This window comes from Podarcis filfolensis (assembly GCF_964270895.1).
Source record: "Podarcis filfolensis genome assembly, chromosome: 2".
NCBI lineage: Eukaryota > Metazoa > Chordata > Lepidosauria > Squamata > Lacertidae > Podarcis > Podarcis filfolensis.
In genome coordinates this window covers 11,978,973-11,992,606 of record NC_139605.1, presented here as the reverse complement: position 1 = coordinate 11,992,606, position 13,634 = coordinate 11,978,973, and the positions used below count along the sequence as shown (strand labels likewise).

The following is a 13,634-nucleotide window of genomic DNA, read 5'->3' as shown; positions in this document are numbered from 1 at the left end:
TAGCCAAGACATACAGAGGAGAAACAGCCCAGCCCTCCATTCCGGTGCCAGTTTTTAGTGAGTCGTTTTGACAAAATCGCCAGCGTCTGATAATGTGCAATACAGTGGTACCTCGGGTTAAGTACTTAATTCGTTCCGGAGGTCTGTACTTAACCTGAAACTGTTCTTAACCTGAAGCACCACTTTAGCTAATGGGGCCTCCCGCTGCCATCGCACCGCCGGAGCCCGATTTCTGTTCTCATCCTGAAGCAAAGTTCTTAACCCGAATCACTATTTCTGGGTTAGCAGAGTCTGTAACCTGAAGCATATGTAACCTGAAGCGTCTGTAACCTGAGGTACCACTGTAATAACCTCTGGAACCCACTCTGCAAACCGCCTTTGCAAACGTATCTCAGCTAAATAGTATCCAGATACTTGCCAATCACATCACAGGGCAGCTATTACCAGCATCTTTCCCTTAGCCCCAGAGCCGCCTTTCCCATAGGGCTTAGTGGTGCGTTGCCCCAGGGCCTCTCAGGGGTGCCGCAGCAAGTGGGGGGGGGGCTGCGCGGCCTCTCCTTTCCCTGCATGCCCCCCAGCTGCGTCTGCCGACCATAAGGCTGGTGGGCGTGAATCTTCCCTCCAAAACCTCTGCGGGGATCGCTCTGCTCTCAAGGCGGCTTGGGAGGGGCACAACTTCACTCCCAAATCTCTGTGGGGATCGCTCTCCTGCAACGGCATTGGGGAGAGTTGCGCCCCCCCATGGCTGGCAGGTGGAGCTACTGCCACCCCAACAATATCCGTGGTAATTTGGGGGCGCTGGGCTGATATTTGCACCCCAGCACCGCATCTGCTAAAGACGGCCCAGCTTAGCCCCGTTTTCTCAGTGAATGCAGCCCTTTGTTTGCATTATTATTATTATTATTATTACTGTATTAATATACTGCCATATATCTGGAGGTCTCAGGGCGGTTCACAGAAAAAATCACAACATATATGATCAGAATAAAAACAACAACCCAATAACACCTCCCCAAAAGAGCCACATTTTAAAAGGATATAGTATGTCAAACAGGTCAAACGAACACCTGATTAAAAAGGAACGTTTTTGCCTGGTGCCTAAATGTGTCTAATGAACGCGCCGGGTGAACTTCCCTGGGGAGAGCATTCCACAGACGCGGAGCCACTGCAGAGAAGGCCCTGTTCTCCTGTTGCCGTGAGAGGAATGCAGCCCTTTCTCACTTTATTCAGAGAGGACATGAACCAAACAAGTGACTCCTTTGGGAAAGCTGCCTGGGGGAGGGACAAGAGGCGGGTTTCATCTCCTGACTGACCCAACAGCAAGCCAATCACTGCTGTGTAGAAAGTTGGTCTGAGAAGGGAGAGTTGCACCAGGAGTGACACAAGGGCCGGCCCATCTCTGTCCTGCACATAGGGCTTCTCCCTGGAGAGAAAGAAGGGCTGGAGGGTCTCTCCTGAGAAGGTGGGTGCTGGGAATGCATGGAGAAGGGCTGCTGGATCTGCAGCGTGAAAGGACAGATGAGAGTTCAGGCTCCCTCGGATCCTCAAGCAGGAAGAGAGCAGAGGCATAAGGAGGAAGGAGGGGCCGTATTCTCCTTCCCATTTCCCCACCTCCCAGATCCCATCCTCAGGACAAGGAGCCAACTTGCCCTTCCTTCTCACAGACTTCCTGGCCCCCCCTACAGCCCAATGCCCCTCACTCTCTGCAATGACCTCCCAAAAATGTCTGCCCGCTGTGATCCCCTCTTGCCCCAGCACATGGGGACGTGTGTGTCGAATCTCTCAGGATTGTTGGGGAGATCTGGATCTGCATCTCCATCTATCACACTCTCCTGATCCTCAGACAGGATGAGGCAGGATCCAAAGTTGCCTGGATCCAAAGTTGCGTTTTCTGGGGGGTAAACAAGGAAAGAGGACAGAAACAGCAGGAGCTCAGAGATGAGCTTTTCTTTAGACCCATGAAAGAAATTTCATTCCCGCTCAATGCCCTGCGTTCGGGATGCTCCACAAGTTCTCAGTAATAATTCTTGAAACCATTTGTTCTTTCAGGTGTTCAAAGCACTTCCAGCACATTATCTGCACAGAATCCTTACATGGACCTGTATGTTAAGACACTTTTATTGTCCTCATTTTTCAATCGGAAAGTCTGAGGCTGACAGAACACGAGGCCCCAGTTTCCAACTCCGCCAAGAACTGGCTCAGGCAGGCTCTGCAAAAGTTGTGCCCACAATCAGGGATGATCTCTGGATCCCTTGAATACTCCAGGCAGATGGAGCAAGTGTCTTCCTCCCAGAGGTCCTGCATAGATGGGACCCCCAGCCGCAGCCATGGGGTGGTGTGGGAGGGGGTTAAGTTTCACTCTCTCTTGCCCATTCAAGAACTGGGGGTGTTTTCCTTTCCAGGAAATTGAAGCCTGTGACTCGTGGTCTCTGCTGCCCCCTGCAGGTGTGAAGGTAGCTGGACTTCAGAGCCTCTTTCATGTGGATTTAAAAAATTTTAAGAATGGTAGTGCGAAAGATGGGAAAAGGTCGCTTCTGAAGTCATATAACATAGGATGGATGCTGGCGTATTTTCAATCTGCTGTACAGCTCCTGGCTTTCCCCCACTGATCCCATCTCCACCTGCCCACGTGGAAGAGAACTTTTATTGAAAAACCTTTTATTGATTTCATTTCTAAAACGAATGCTGAGATCCAGAAATGGACCCAGGTGCAAAATACAAGCCTATGCAGGGAAGCCCCTGAAATCTGCACTCACTCAAACTGGATTGACTCCTCCTGCAGACATTCAGGGTCAGAAGAGGAAGGTCTGAAGAGGAGCTACAACATATAGAGGAGCTGTGCAGGGAGGGCTTTCAAACACATCTCTGAAGGGACCCTTGTTAAGATTTCACATTCTGAGTGCCCAGTGTGTTGGACTTGGGATGACAAGGCCCAGGTTCAAATCCTATTTGACCATAAACTTGAAAGTTTCTCCTTTTTTCTAAGTCTCACAGTTGAGCCTCTTCTACCTCATAGGGTTCCTCTGAGGATAAAACAGGAGATCACCCTCCTAAACCCCCTAGAGGAAGTGTCATGGGGAATGGATATTAGGCTGTTGAAACAACAAAGCAGCAGCAAGTAGTACAATCTTTAATAGAATCAAACATATTAGCACATGAAACATATCCCCAAATTCTTTCAGGCCTGTTATAAGAAAGGATAAGAAGAGGGGCTCTGTAGAAATACAGGCAAGTATCTGATTGTTTGATACAAAGCACCTTAGAGAAAATAATTGTATACATGGGAATTTACCACCCCCAACTGAAATTCTTTATTCTAGATTGTCATTCAGAACCTCTGACAGAGGCTCCTCATTGTCAGAGGGGATTTTGCTACATCAAGGCCCAAGACCTATGTGGGGGGTTACATTCCTGGGGTCAGCATTTTTGTTGTTGTTTAGTCGTGTCTGACTCTTTGTGCATGCAAGGGCAATATTGCATAAGTTCGGAAGACCCTCAAAAATGCCCCCCAAGCAACCATCCTTACTTGCCCAAAGCCAGAGATCTTGACCTTTCTAGAGGCCAGTAAGCAAGGTGGACTTAGAAAATCTTTTCCCCACTGCCAAAGGCCCCCCCTTGCTTTCTGGGCTCTGGAGACTCCTGTGAGATCTCACACAGTCCCTTCCAAAAGTGTTTCCCGGTCTCTCATGTTCTTTCCATTTATTAATTTGTTTTAAGGGCTCCAGGGTGCAATCTGCACTCAACTAGCAAACAGGTCTCTTTGGATATGGAGATTTTGCTGAATTGCCACATAAGCTTCCCTGAGGAGTAGCAAAAAATAAGGGATTTTGAAACTTCCATCTCCCTGGCCAGTGGAGATCCTGTTGGAGGAAAAGGAATCTGAGAACAGGATTGAGGCTGAGAAAGGTTTTAAGTGATGCCCGTGCATAATTCTGATTTTATTCAAAAAAGATGATGGTATTTGTTATGTACTGAAGTTCTCACCCTGGGCCAGCAGGGGGATACTGTAGATAGTTATGCAAATGAAGGATCAAAAATGATGTTCAGTGATTGGATAGTTTTAGAAAGTTGTTACAGTAACATGGTACTGGAGCTCTATATAAGCAGGCTAACTGAACCCTTCAGTTCAGTTCTGTCCTGTCCTGTGAATAAACAAGAGCTGTTTGAAGAATCGCTGTGTCGTCTGATATGTTCACCCACAACTTAACAGTATTGTCTCTAGAAATCTTAAGTCAAAGTTGGGGGTTGGAGAGAGAACGACATTGAAACAGGAATGTGTCTAGGGTTAGTTTTTTCCTAAGTTTGGGGATTGACAGGGGACCCAATCAATCAGTGTCATTTACAAAACTGGCCTGAGAAGGGAGAGTTGCATCATTATTGACACAAGGGATGGCCAATCACAGTTCTGCAAATATGGTTTCTCAAGTGCTTGTCAGCTCAGTCCTGGAGACTGAATGTGCCATGATGGAAATGAATATACGCTTGCCTGTATCCACCCTCAGTCAAGAGAGTCTCAGGTTCTCTTTCTTCCTCAGGTAAAACAAGGGCTGGAGGGTCTCTCCAGAGAAGGAGGCTTCTGAGAATGAGTAGAGGAGGGCTGCTGTATCTGCATCGTAAAAAGACACCCGTCCCCCTTCACAGTTCAGGGCCACTCGGATCCTCTTGGGCTCCCCAGCCAGCATCAAAACAGGGGGCCCATCATGGGTGGAGACCCTGTATTGACCACCCGCCTTCCCTATGCGCCAGATCCCTTCCTTAGGGCCAATGGTTAACTTGCCTTTCCTCTTCACAGACTCTCTGGCCACCCCCACGGCCCATCCCCCCTCGCTCCCCACAAAGACGTCCCAGAAATGTCTGCCTTCCTTGAACGCCTCACGTCCCAGTACATAGAAATGTCTGTCAAATCTCTCAGGGTTGTCTGGCAGGTCTTGACAGACTTCTCCATGTCTCACACTCTTTCGATCCTCAGACAGGATGAGGCAGGGATGTGCTGTGTCTGGATCCAAAGTTACGTTTTCTATGAAGACAGATGAGGAAAGAGAAGAGAAACGACGTCAATGGGGAACAGGGAAGCTGACTCTTTTTTAGGCACATGACAGAAATAGCATCCCCTCTGAAATAAACAGGGACTCCATGGCTCTGCATTTGAGACAGGGATGTTCATCAATTCTTAACAAGGAAAGCAGTGCTTTCAAGGGTTCGAAGTACTTAACACATATTATCTACATAGAACCCTTGCAACTTCCCTGTAAGTTAAGTCAATCTTACTATGCCCATTTTTCAGAGGGGAGGACTGAGAGACAGTGGCTTGTCTAAGGCCACCCCACCCCCCACAGTTCATGGCAGAAACTAGTCAAAGCAGGGACTCCCTAATTCACATCTTAATCTTCTCCCTCACATCACAGACCATGCTTGACATACCGGGCAAAACTGGCACCAAGTGCTCTCGCTCTTTTCCTAACCAGTTTAATTTTTAATGTAATGTTAGATCCCATCCTTCCAGGTAGTTTATAAAAAGCAAATAACTGGTTAGGCTTCCCCAACCCCTGTGTGAAATGTCCTGCTTGGGATTCTTGAAAGTGTATCGTAGAATTGTAGAGTTGGAGGGGACCCCAAAGGTCATCTAGCCCAACCCCCGGCAATGCATCCACCACAATGGGCCTCCCAACCTCTGCTTACAAACCTCCAAGGAGGGAGAGCCCACCACCTTCTGAGGGACTCCCTCCCATGTTCTGCAGTGTGGGCCTTGGGTCTGTTTCCCCCAGGCAAAGTATGAGCAGTCAGCCAAGAAAAACTTGATTATTGCTTGTGTTTTGGTTAGAGCGATGCAGAAAACGGATAGTTCTTTCTTTTGAATTGACATCTATTACATTGTTGATATGGATGGCTTTTTTCTTCTGGGAATTGGTGTTAATGAATTTTTTGTTGCAATACCAAGGGCAATATATAAATTCTTTAAAAAATATATATACTTTATTAAAGCCAAGCCCAGTAACACCTAGGAAGTGCCATTCCCACCCGTCACCTTCAATGGCTCCCTAGTCTTGATTGGCTATATGACTTGTCTTTTTCTTCCTCACATTTATGGAAATGGGGGGCAGTGGAAGCACAATGAGAAGCCCATATAAAAATTGGTCAGGCTGATGGACATTAGGAAGAAGATCTGCTCTGCAGTCCTCTTCTATCCAATACAAAAGCTGAGGGAAGACCCCCATCTTGCAGGGAAGCCGGACCACTGGAGTCCACACTCAGGCAGCCCCCAGCTCCCTCCACTGACACCAGAACCCATTCACCTTCTCGCCCCCAAAGGTTGTTGCAGCCATTTTCTGAGGTTTTTGTGTTCATGCATTTCCCACTCTTACATAAAAGGGGTGGGGATCCTGTATGGCTCAAAGGGATATTTCCCCCTCATGTGCCAGGAGCCTTTGGCTTCACACCACCCCTGTGTCTTATGGAGATTCGGCAAAGAAAAGCCAGCCATCCTGGGCTGGGGGCTTCCTAAGAGTCTGCAGGATCAGGCCAAGAGCCCCTCTAGCCCAGCATGCTGCTCTCACGGAACAGATGCCTCTGGGAAATAAGAGGAAATGAAGGAATGGACAGCATGAGTTTGACCAAACTGATGGAGGCAGCGGAAGACAGGAGAGCCTGGCGTGCTCTGGTCCATGGGGTCACGAAGAGTCGGACATGACTAAACGACTAAACAGCAATAACAACAAGGCATAGATGGAAGAGCTGCAGTGGCCTGGTCTTTTGAGAAGCAGATCCCCTCTCTCCTGAATTTGTGCCCGGGGAAGTGGCTGGGGAAACCCAGCCAGATGGTCGGGGTATAAATAATAAATTATTATGATGATTAAAAGAACCTTTTTGCAGCTGAAGTCCATATTCCACAGTGTCTGGGAAAGAAAAGGGGACAGAGATTTAGCATCACACCATCATTCAGAACACAAACCTGGAAAGAACAATATGAGCTCATGAGATTGTAGGCAGGTGTTGTGGACTACAAGTCCCATCATCCCTAACCACTGGCCATGCCAGCTGGAGATTATGGGCGTTGGCAGTTAAACCTACCTGAAACCTACCATAAACTGAAACTCTCCATACTGGCTATCCCTGGATAACCAGGGCAGGGGTGATGTCAAGGTTCAGGCCTGCCCAAATCTTGGAAGGAGGAGCAGGATCCCCAGAAGATCTCCACCTCAACAACAAGATCCAGACACCCCTGTGGCAGGACGGGAGGCCTCAACCCCTCTGCTCCTGGCTGGCTCCTGGACAGCCCCCCTCCTTCCTTCCTTCTGCCCCCCTTACATCAATCTCAGGGCCAAAGGAACAGGAGAGATGCCTGAAAATCTGTAGGTGAGGCTACCTGGGAAATGGGTGAGATACGTGAAAGCACCCAAAGCCTGGCTGAGAGATGTGCAGAGGTCAAGGACAACTTTTTACAGACAACTCGCAACTTAAGGGAGGGTTACATTCCTGGGGGTTGTGCATAAAGGCAAATTGTGCGAAGTCGGAAAAACCCCAGAATCACCCCTGCCATCTGAGATCTCAAGACGGCCCCATGAGATTTCGCAGGAGCCTCTCAGAGCCCAGTAAGCAAGGAGGATGGTGTAAATGTGATTTGCGTGGTGGCCAACACCCTTCGTAGCAAGAGCTTTCAAGCCCTTTACCTTGCTGACTGGAATGTGGGAGGCTCCCCCAAGATCTAGCAAGAGCTTCCAGAGTCCAGCAAGAAGGGTTGACCATCCCCTTTCAATTGCTTAAGTAAAATCAGTCATCTACATATAAAAGTGCGGCTTCTAGATGTTGAAAGAGAATAAATAAATAAAACTTCCTGGCTTGGCTAATATTCCGTATGACCTGGAGCTTGTTATGAACACTTCTAAACATCCAGCTAACAATCCTTTCAGCCCTTCTTTACTACCTCTGAATTTCTTCATGACTCCCTCCAGGAAGGGATTAATATCTCCGAAGTCCCAGATCCTCCACTTCAGGGCAGGAGGAAAAGCCACAGGAGGATCCTCTAAGTTCTCCTTCTCCTGAGACCTGGGAGGAGAAGAACAAAGTCAAGCCACCATCCTTCCAATGCAAGGAGCTTTCTGACAAGGCAGGTGTCTCATCCTGATGATAAAGGCATGATGGATATATCATGAAGACTTGGGAGCAGGGTTCTTCCAATGGCAAAAAGAAGCATCTAGCTGACGTGTGGATCTAGAAAGTATCTAAGAAGTTGAAGGAAAATCGAAAGACACCTGCTTCCAAAATATACTGAAGGAAATATATGAATATGAGATTGAAGGTAAAGAAGCTGATGTATGCAAATTATTATTTTTTGAAGAAAAGTGAACAATAATGGGTCCTTACGCAGAGATTTCAGGACTACATCAGTTTTAGTGAAGCATTTCGAGTGATTAATGGCAAAACAAAATAGATCTGGTATGTGCATTTCTGAAATATAAGGAAGTGCAGAATGCTTTAGAATGGCTTTTGCAATTAGCATTATAAACGTATTGTAAAGGTAAAGATATTTACAAGCCCCTTTGGAATGTCCCCCCTTTTTCTGTCAATTTAAGAGTAAATGAATCCATCACAGAGAAGGGCCTTCAGAAATATGCAACGGGAACGGCTTCCTGTCTATGTTTGTAGCTACAAACTACCACAAAAATGTGTCCCTGCTTTTGTCTGTGATTTTGTGAAATGGACGGTGGAGTCCTAAGCTATCTCTGGAAGGAGGAACTGGAGAGTGAGTTTCTCACCTGTTAAACAAGAATGTTCCTAGCATCATAATAAGGGAGGGGTTTTCTTAAAGCATCATATTTCCATCACTTACCTCTGCAAGAAGCTTCTGATATCCTGGAAGGAAGGAAAGAAAAAGATATCAGTGGAGCCATTTCTGCAGAGAGCCCTGCAGTCAGTTATAAATACTAAGCAGCTGAAGCAGAGAGAGGTTAGCCAAGCACAAAACAAGAGAACCCCAATAAAATACACAGTGCCATATAATTTTAGAATAACCATCAAATGGCAAAAGTCAGCCACTCCAGTGATGACGAAGAAAAGGTCCCTTTCTTCTCTTTTGACCAAGTCACCCGAACACCTGAGAGATTCAATCCCACCTCCCTGATCTGCCATTTTGCCCTGCAGTGCATGCTGGTCCGTGTTCACCTGCGACCAGTCGGTTTACTGGTTTGTACATCCCACACCTAATCATATCCTATGAACCACCCTGAGACCTGTCGGTATAAGGCAGTATACGAACTTATGTAAAAAATAGTAATAATAATTATATGTCATATTTTATTGGGGTGTCCAAGGGACCTCAGCCCCTCAGAGTTGGCTCCTATGCCGGGGCTGACACCTTTTACCATTCATGTACTGCTTGTTTCTCTGACAACAGTATTTTTATGTGGGGAAGGACTAAGAAATGCCTGTAGTCTGAAGCAGCACACTCCACCCTCTCACATCAGGATGAGGCCTGACCTGCAGGAGTTCACTCGCTGGTTCCTGAAGCTTCTCCTCCATCTCCCGGATGGCACTATCAAAAGCGGAGAGTTCCCTGGAGAGTCTGGCCAGGTGCTCCTCCCTTTTCTTCGCAATCTCCTTCTCCACTTCCGCCATCTGGGCCAGAAGAAGCTTCTCTTGTTCTTCCAGAAACTGGTGCATTCGCCTGATCTCAGCCACCATCTTCCCCTTCTCTGCTTTCATTTGCTTCTGCAGCAGCAAAAACAGAAAAAGGAAGAGAACATATCAGGCATATGGTCTAATGTTGCAGGATGAAGAGACCACTTATCAGAATTCACTTGGAAGGGCAAGTCTGCCACTTTAAAGAGATGTCTCCAGCAGGAAGAGTTTCATAAAAATCTAGAAGCCCACCCCCTCCTTCAAATGGTCTTTCATGCCCTGTGGGTGATCAGACTGTTCAAAAAGAAATCTCTTTCTGTATTTCATTTTCATTTTCCCAGATTTTGATTTAAGACTACAGCACTTTTTCACCTTCAAATAACAGTGATGCTTACAAGCAGGTCTTGGCTTTCCTTTTCTGCATCTGCTTTAAACATCAGAATTTTCTCTCTCCCCTTCCTCACATTGTCTAGGCAGCTGCTGATCCGATCCTGAAAAGAAAACAAAATTCCAAATGGGTTGCTTTTTCTCTATCTTTTCTCGGCATTTTAGTATACATAATATCAGACAACTGAATCATATGCTTGCTCCCTGCCCCACATTCCTGGCTCCTTCCGGAGGTTCCCCTTCATGCCTGCCTCCTGCCTTGCCCCACCTTCCAGTTCTAGGAGCTTTCAGGGAAAGCTTCTTCCAGAGGAGGAACTGTGGGGAGTGACTCCAATATGCTGCAGGGGGACATAGAAGGAAATTACTCCCTCGAAAAAAAAGAACTGTTGATGGAATAGTTTTCAGAAGTTTTAAGTTTCACAAGGCTGCACAAACGCTCCTGCTAGAGGGGGTGGGGAGAATACATTATTTCAAGAGTATCTTGGCATCATTCCTGCATTGACAGATGTACTGTTCTTGGGGGACAGGGGGCGGGCGGGTGTGGAGGACTCCCTGGTCCTGAATGGGGTAACTGTGTCCCTGAAGGACCAGGTGCGCAGCCTGGGAGTCATTTTGGACTCACAGCTGTCCATGGAGGCGCAGGTCAATTCTGTGTCCAGGGCAGCTGTCTACCAGCTCTACCTGCTACGCAGGCTGAGACCCTACCTGCCCGCAGACTGTCTCGCCAGAGTGGTGCATGCTCTAGTTATCTCCCGCTTGGACTACAGCAATGCGCTCTATGTGGGGCTACCTTTGAAGGTAACCTGGAAACTACAACTAATTCAGAATGTGGCAGCTAGACTGGTGACTGGGAGCGGCCGCCGAGACCACATAACTCCAGTCTTGAAAGACTACATTGGCTCCCAGTACGTTTCCGAGCTCAATTCAAAGTGTTGGGGTTGGCCTTTAAAGCCCTAAATGGCCTCGGCCCAGTATATCTGAAGGAGTGTCTGTCATCCCTGTTGGAGCCACTGTTGGTGTCACCTCAAATTGGTGGAAGCAGTACTCTCTACTATTGATGAATTTCTCGATTTATGACCAGTCAGATGTTGGACTCCCTGCCACATTTGTCTAGTATCATGATTTCTCTGATGGTCCTCAATTTTTCCTCTGTACTCCGCTTTTGCTTTTCTGATACCCCTCTTCAAGTTCGCTCTTTCTATACCATACAATACCCGGTCCCCAGTTCTAAAAGCAGAGTTTCTGGCCTTCAATAATCTCCCAACCTCTCCCGTCATCCAGGGCTTCCTATTCGGATACAACTTAACATACTTTTCCCTGGTGACATTTGCTGCGCTGAATCTAATATAATCTGTTGATGTAGAAGTTTCTAGATCTTGATGGTCGAACATATTCCAGTCAGTCTCCTGGAAACAGTCCTGCAGCTGCTGAGAGGCTCCCTCAGGCCACACCGTAACCATCTGTGTTTGTATCTGGCCTTGTTTCCTGAGGGGAGTGTATACTGGTGTCAGAAGCAGGGACACATGATCTGAACCACCGAGGTGCACCAAAGTCTTGACCTCATATGCCCGTCTAATGTTCGTATACACCTTGTCAAGAGTATTTTCTCCCCTTGTCGCACACTCAATGTGCTGATGGGATTTTGGGAGTACTGCCCTCACATCTGTGTGATTGAAGTCCCCCGCAATAATGTGCACTGCCTCCGAGTATCTGCTCAATCTAGCATTGATGTTTTCATGCATACTACTCATGGCCCTGCATGCATTTGCAGTTAACACCATTGTTGTAAATTCCTGGTGAAGATAGAAAGGTCTACATTTAATCGTCAGAAATTCCACATCCGGAGAACAGTAGGTATCCAACTTGACAGGGTCCGTACACCAGTTTTGATTTACAAACACACACACACACACACACACACACCTTGTTTCTTGCCAGAATCCTGTGTCCTGTCCCACCGGTACATTGTAAAACCTTGTAATTCAACAGCTGTGTCCACAATAGCTGAATTTAACCATGTCTCTGTGAGTATCAGCACACAACAATCCCGGATGTCCTCCTCCACTCCTCCACGAGTTTGTTTGCCAATGACCTCACATTAGCGTAAAAGGTACTTGGAAGAGGTAGTTTACATGTTGTTTTCTTATCTTCCTTATCTTTATTCTCTCTTTCATTTCACCTTGTCCTCTACAGCCTCTCTTCTCCTCCCCCTTCTCCTCCAACCCTGGTGATTTATAATTTCTGGAATCTCGCACACCCGTAGCTGCTCCCACACAGCACAGTTTCTACATCTGTATCTTCTGCTACTTCTGCCTCTATACAACAGCATTTTGTATCAGCTATAAATAATTGGTCCTAACAAACCCTGACTCCCCTCCAGGGAGCTCTCTGCTGCAGCGTCTGCACGCGCCACCATCTTGGATAGGATTTCCAACTACCAGACATTCAGAAGACATCGAAGGTAGCCCTGTTCAGGGAAGTTTTAAACGTGTGACATTTTAGTGTATTTTTGGCCTTTATGGAAGCTGCCCAGAGTGGCTGGAAAACCCAGCCAGATGGGCGGGGTACAAATAAATTATTATTATTATTATTGTTGTTGTTGTTGCAGGGGGTTGGACTAGATGATCCTTGGGTCCCTTCCAACTCTAAGATTCTATGATTTTGCAGGCCTGGCTATTCCATCCCCCAAGCAAATCCAGAGCAGAGGCGTAGCATGGGCCAGCCTGGGGGGTGCCTGTCGTGAGCTGTTGGGTCCTTCGCGCAACGTCTTCCATCTGTAGGGCAGATAAGAAGGACTAACAGGCTGGAACCCTGCCAGCCACGCATAGCTTTGGCAAGTCTCACAAAGCGGTGTTAGGCTTGCAGTGCACTGTGAGACTTGCACCCCTCAAAGCAGGGCAGCATCGGCCACGTTGGTTGGCCAAGTTCCCCACTACATGGCCGAGCAGGCAGCGCAATGCCCCCCCTCTTAGCCCCAGTTACTGGGGGTCGCTCCACCAGCACAACTTGTCCCCATGGGGTTTGGCAAGCCCCGGGCACCAGCAAGGAACGCTCTGCCACTGATCCAGAGTGTTTTCCTACCTTGTACTCCAGGGACGCCTCCTCTATAGGAACTGCCTCGTGGCTTTTGTGCTCCTTGGATTTGTCACAAACCAGGCAGATGGGGGCTTCATCCTCCTTGCAGAACAGCTTCAGGGGCTCCTGGTGCTTCTCACAAACTCTCCCCTTTCCTTTGGCCTCCATTTCCCCCCCCAGAAGGCTGAATTTCTGGGTTATTTCCACAACATTTGCCAGCTGCAGGTTTCTCCTGATGCTGCCTTGCTCCACTGTTTTCCTGCACTGAGGGCAGGAAGCCTCTCCCTCGGATTTCTCCCAGCACTGGATCAGGCAGGATCGGCAGAAGTTGTGCCCACACTCTGGGATGATCACTGGATCCTGGAAATACTCCAGGCATATGGGGCAAGTGGCTTCTTCGCAGAGATCCACGACAGGACTCCCAGAAGCAGCCATGGCCACCGCCCCAGGGAGAGAGAATTGCTTTCGTTTTCTTTGCTTTTCCGTCTGCAAATGGGTGTGTTTCCTTTCCAGGAAATTCAGACTCAATGTGTCCAGATCTCTGCTGATATGGAGCT

General features: G+C 47.7%; 1 protein-coding gene across 1 annotated transcript; it reads right to left on the bottom strand.

The window, feature by feature from the left end:
* Positions 1-4,229: 4,229 nt before the first annotated feature.
* LOC310756901 (E3 ubiquitin-protein ligase TRIM7-like) lies at positions 4,230-13,527 on the bottom strand. Its single transcript, XM_083601830.1, has 7 exons — positions 13,084-13,527; positions 10,011-10,106; positions 9,475-9,705; positions 8,828-8,850; positions 7,922-8,043; positions 6,861-6,893; positions 4,230-5,017 (listed from the first exon to the last, which is right to left on the bottom strand). The coding sequence occupies exons 1-7, from the start codon at positions 13,510-13,512 to the stop codon at positions 4,503-4,505; spliced, it is 1,449 nt and encodes a 482-aa protein (XP_083457956.1). The 5' UTR covers positions 13,513-13,527; the 3' UTR covers positions 4,230-4,502.
* Between the last annotated feature and the right edge of the window lie 107 nt (positions 13,528-13,634).